At 50.4% G+C, this 5,623-nt stretch overlaps 1 protein-coding gene across 1 annotated transcript; it reads left to right on the forward strand.

Moving 5' to 3' along the window:
* Positions 1-1,243: 1,243 nt before the first annotated feature.
* On the forward strand, positions 1,244-5,315 carry Tspyl5 (TSPY like 5). The gene has a single exon (XM_075961231.1). The coding sequence runs from the start codon at positions 1,320-1,322 to the stop codon at positions 2,529-2,531; it is 1,212 nt and encodes a 403-aa protein (XP_075817346.1). The 5' UTR covers positions 1,244-1,319; the 3' UTR covers positions 2,532-5,315.
* Positions 5,316-5,623: the final 308 nt, after the last annotated feature.

Below are 5,623 nucleotides of genomic sequence, written 5' to 3' on the forward strand. Positions count from 1 at the left end.
GAGGGGTCGCGGCCCTATGGGCTGATGGAGTCGCTTCTCTGTCACTGCTGCAAGGGCTTTGTTGTGCCTGAACCTGGAAGATGTACTCAGAAGATTTCTTCACACATTCATATTGGCCATGGATTCCCTCACTCCTCGTGGTCCTGTACTGGCCACAGGATCTGGGACTCCTCTGGAAATTCCAGTCAGGTTGTCCAACTGCTTCAGTTTCTAGGGCCTCCTCCCTGCTCCTATAGATGCTCTGACTCAGAATCTCACCTGGAAACCCTTCTATACCCCCAGAGTGATATTTTCATTCTATTTGTGTCCTATTCCAGCGACAGCATCTTAGTCTCAGGACCTTTACATCTGGCTCTGGACTGAGATTCACAGCACAACTCTGTGTAGGTTGAGGCAGCTAGAGAACCTGCACCCAGGCAGAAGAGTCTAGGGTCTGTTAACAGCTTCTTTAGGAGGCAGGACAGTCATTTGCAAAGGGCCAACAGACTGTCAGCATAAATTATGTAGCCAGATAGGCCATGGCTGCCTTTCTTTACCTGTGTAATCCCCACAATGTTTCTTAGTACCCTTCCCCTCCTTACCTCCTCTTCCTCCTCCTCTTCCACCTCCTCACTAAGGACTGAACCCAGGACTTCCCACATTTGCTAAGCGAGTGTCTTACCACTGAATTGCAAAGCCAGCCTCTCAGCCGCAGTTTTATCAAGAAACTGGGAAAAATAACAATGCCTCTTTCATGAATAGAGATAATGGAGAAAAATATTCAGTAAAGAGCCTTGTGTGTATGATTATACAATATTAGCTGCTGTGACTTTTTGTTCTTTCTAAATCATTCTAGACCAGCATTATGGCATCTGCCTACACTTTAGAGTTAAGTTGCTGGGGCAAATCTCACAGTAGAATAATTATGCGATGAGACAGAAATGTCGATGAACATATAATTATGAGAGATGTCACACGAGATCACTGAAGAGGAAGAGTAGAAAAATTGACGATGCTGACTGGTGGTGGCTGTCTTCAAGACGCCATTGTAAGAGCAATGGCTGTGTCTTATGAGCCCCTGGAGACAAGGCTCGCGATCAATGCTAGGAGATGAATCAGCACCACAACCAAGGTCAGCTGCAGGTGGGAACTAACTTTCAACAGCAAAATGACATCAAGGGGGTGCGGCGTGTGACGGGTGGGCTAGTGCGCAGCCGCCGCAGCGGAGCCAATCACTGGGAACAGCGGGCCCTGCCGTGATGACGTCACGGTTGCCATGGGGAGGCCGCTCGGTAGCGACCCCGGGCTGATCCAGCTCTGAAGCCCTGTCCGCTGGCATCATGAGCGGCCGTAGTAGGGGTCGAAGGTCTTCCCGCGCCAAAGGCCGGGGCAAAGGCCGAGCCAGACCCCGCGTCCGCACCGCCGAGGACGACTCCTGGCGTGATGCGAAGTCGCCAGAGGACCCGCAGCTCGAGGAGGACGACGCGGCCGAGCAGGTGCAGGCCGGAGCTGCCCAGGGAGGCTCGGGAGCAGCCGAGCTCGGGGACGACGCGGCCCGCCGCCTCCCGCTGGACTGCGGCCTGGCGCTGCGGGCACGGGCTGCGGGCGAGCGCGGGCTGGCGGCCCCTGACCCGGACCTGGAGAGGGCCGCATCCATCGCCGAGCGCCTGACCTCTGACACCGAATTCGTGGGAACCGTGGGGGCCTTGGCGAGGCTGCGGCATGGCTCCCGCCTTGGAAATCGGCGAGTCCCCGGGAGGAAGGCCGCGGGGAGGGGACCTCAGGCCACAGTCAGTGGGAAACCAAAGATGGGCTCCGCGGGGCCATGTGTCGCTGTCCCAGTGGGGGAGGAGAGGAAGGTGGCAGAGAAGCATGCTGGGTCAGGGTCCTCCGTGACAGTAGGCAGCATGGATACCCTGGAGACGGTCCAGCTAAAGCTGGAGACCATGAATGCACAGGCCGACAGGGCCTATCTCAGGCTCTCTCGCAAGTTTGGCCAGTTGCGACTTCACCATCTAGAGCGCCGGAACCTCCTTATCCAGAGCATCCCTGGCTTCTGGGGGCAAGCTTTTCAGAATCACCCCCAGCTGTCATCTTTTCTGAATACCAAAGATAAGGAGGTATTGAGCTACTTGAACCGACTGGAGGTGGAAGAGCTTGGCCTTGCTAGACTGGGCTACAAAATCAAGTTCTATTTTGGCCGAAACCCCTATTTCCAAAATAAGGTTCTCGTCAAGGAATATGGGTGTGGTCCCTCCGGTCAAGTGGTGTCTCGCTCAGCTCCAATCCAGTGGCTCCCAGGTCATGATCTACAGTCCCTAAGCAATGAAAACCCAGAAAATAATGGTAGCTTCTTTGGGTGGTTTTCAAATCACGGCTCCATTGAGTCTGACAAGATTGTTGAGATAATCAACGAGGACCTGTGGCCCAATCCTCTACAGTACTACCTGATCAGTGAAGAAGCCCGTGGAGAGAAAGGAAAGGAAGAAAGGCCTGGTCCAGCAAAGCAGCCCGCGGAGATGGCTGAGCCTAGGGTGAAGCAGCCCAAGTGATGCTGCGGAGATCTCCCTCCTACCTCCTGCTGTCAGGCTGGCCACGCGGGCTTGGTTGTCAGCCTTGTGTTCATGCCATCTCATAAGATGTACACGGTAGCCATCTTGAACTTTTCAAGAATGTGGCGTTTGTGATCACGCTCTTTGCTTCCCCATGGCCTCACCTTGACACGAGTGTCACATGATGTGTGATCTCACGCTCACTGCTTGTATATTAAGCACTTAAGATGTATGCAGCGTTACACGACCCAGTCCCCGTTCGTAGCGCTGGTCCACCCCACCCGTCTTTCACGTGGACGTTCTGAGTCATCGTCCAGACAGATACTCAAGCTGCGCTACTTCGTGACCAGTCAGCGGGGCTTTGTCTTCATTTTAGCCATGCATGTTATCAATGGCAAGATTTTCTGTTGCCATCACAAGATGAAGCCAGTGCACGTGGCATTGGCCATCAGCCACATTTTATTCTGTGGCTCTGGGGACAGTGACCAAGGTTCTTCCTATTTTATTTCCAGCGTCAGCCTAGGGTCCAGCAGACTCCTGGGTGTGAATGAGGTCAAGGGCCAGCAGGAGTAAATTCACGTCCTGCATCTCTTCTTGCCTCTGGGCCACTCTACTAGTGAACTTTTGTCAAAGTCTGGCGTGCCTGTTCGCAGTCAGCCCTTTGACTGTTGCTCCTGGCTCCAACTGACCTGTTCATGAAAGACCTCGAGAACTGCCTATCGCCCCAGGCACCATCCTCCCAGTGCATGAGCTACAAACCTACTCTCTCCAGACTTTAGGAACCCTCCTGGTGGGCAACCTGGTATTTGTGAGCATATGCTTGTTGCTGTCGTGTTGTGAGCCCTGAGGAGGGTAGGGCTTTGGATTCATAGCATTATCAACTAGGAATATGTGTCAACTTTCCTTATTCCTTGCTAAGATGGGACAAGAATACTTCAATGGAATGCTAGGAAGAGGGATTTTTCATTTGTATGCCTGTGTTTGCTTCATACCTCCATGCAACTTAGTCTTCTTCCCTATCTACCTACCTCCTGACCTTCCTACTCTTCCTCATCCCCCCACAACCCCTGCCACCCACATTTAAAATAGCATCACGAAGCTCAGACAAAGAATATCATCAACCAGGCTTTTCTTTATACAGCTAGGGAGGTAGGTAGGGACTTTCTCTGCACACTCATGTAAATAGGCTGAGATAAAGAAAAACCAGAAGGCCTCAAGAGGGTCTCTGGTCAGATCTGGGTCCTGAATCCTGGACTCACTCTGTAGTTCTAAAGTTGTATACAGCTGCTAGAATTAGAAACCCTAAGGCAGCAGTGTTGTGGTCTCCAGTTTTGTCTTCTGTGTGTTCCTTCTATGACCCAGGGGCTTCCTAATGTCTCCATTGGTGGCCTGTGCATCTGGGATCCTCAGCCCCCAGCTTTCCCACTTAATAGTCCTTGGCTGCCTTTGCTTCTTAGCGCAAATATACTGACTATGGGGGAATCCCTAGGTGTTCCCAGGGACAGGCGCAGGCGAACCTGTTCTAGACATTGCTGGTAAGTGTACAGACCTAGCTGGGTCCCCTCTGTCCAGGCTTGCCTGTGTCCCTACTTGCCTTGTGTGTATAGTAGAGTTCTCTAAGCCAGTCCTTCCTCAAAGCCACATTATGCTTAGAAGGACTTCATCCTAACCTCTGCAAGGGGTCCTTGACTCAGTGGTCAGGGGATGATAGGCAGGGAAATCAGGCCAACATGGAAGAGGTATGAGCCTGGTATGGAGTGGACCAGTAGAAAGTTGGCAGAATGGCTCGTGAGGCTGCAGAGTAGTCTCGGCGATGGAGGTGACAGGAGAGACCTTACTCAGGGTTGGGAAGGGAGAACTGAAGGGGTTGTTAGCAGGTATGACACTTGAGCAAGGATGGATCCAGAGTTCTGGACAATCTTTATCATCAGTAGTGAGTTTTTTCTTCTTTTTGTAGTCACAGAAAGAAACCAAAAACAATGTTACTGTGTTGGATGTTTTCTGTCCAGGTGCAGCCTTGTATGCGTGGAAGATGACGCTATATGCTATGTATTTAGCCTCTAAGTAAAATCTTACCACTTTCTGTAGTTTTGCCTAATGTGGAAAATAGAGCTGTACAAATTGGCTTTAAAATACGGTTTGCTCTTTGTTATGTAAATTCTATAAACAGGTGTAGAGGAAGTGGTCCTTGGACCCCGTGTGCCTTCTGTCTCGCAGCATCCAACATCGGCTTTGAGCAACTGAGCTTCACCTGTAGCTCCTCTTCCTCCTGCATTGTTTATTGAAGTCCAAGGTACTGAGCCTATGCAGTCAGATGCACTTTGGGAGATTGGGACTCTGGTGTTGATAGTTGCGGGGTGCACTCTGATGATCACAGCAAGTCGGCTTCTGTCCCTTTTGTGTAAATTAATGATTTTCCAGAAGTGGGCCACATAAATGTGTCTTCACAATTAGTGAGACTCAAAGGTGAGAGGATATTCTGCTCTCCCCACATCAGCAAAGGAGGAGGCCACTCTTGTAAATCCGTCTAAGACTGTGATGTAAGGTACCCTTCACTATGTCAGTCTGTCCTCCTGTGTAACATAGACACTTGTATGAACTGTTATGGTTGCTGTGTTCTGTGAAAATAACCTCTCCAACATAATCCTTTACTGGCTGTTGTAGTTGATATTTGATACCCTGGTAATAATGCGATTATTTCCCTGTTCCTAAGCAGCATAAAGATTTGCAAGTGTGCATGTATGGTGGAAAAATAGTAATAAAAATTCTTGTGTTACTGTTCTATTTCATATTGCAGAATCTCAATTGGAGGGGTTATTAGAAATGAGGAGTGAGTGGTATTCCTCTGGCCTAGATAAGTGGCTTCCCGGCCTCAGGCCTTTGCCTGGCTGCTTACACAGGACACACAAAGTCCTTCTTCTCAGGCCCTGTCCTTCCCAGAGACTGATATTTTGTGTGGCGCTGGAGGAAGCCAACTAGTCTTGTTATGATGAGTTTTCCAGGTTCTCCTCATGGGAATTTAGTGTTTCTAACATCTTGTCGTGAATTTGAATTATGTGGGGGAATCCTGTTAAGTGGGATTTGATTTAGTA

The sequence above is a fragment of the Microtus pennsylvanicus genome, chromosome 2 (assembly GCF_037038515.1).
Source record: "Microtus pennsylvanicus isolate mMicPen1 chromosome 2, mMicPen1.hap1, whole genome shotgun sequence".
In the NCBI taxonomy this organism is placed as follows: domain Eukaryota; kingdom Metazoa; phylum Chordata; class Mammalia; order Rodentia; family Cricetidae; genus Microtus; species Microtus pennsylvanicus.

What these genes read in the sequence shown, in the direction of transcription:
- Tspyl5 (XM_075961231.1), top strand. Translation starts at nt 1,320, where the DNA reads ATGAGCGGCCGTAGTAGGGGTCGAAGGTCTTCCCGCGCCAAAGGCCGG.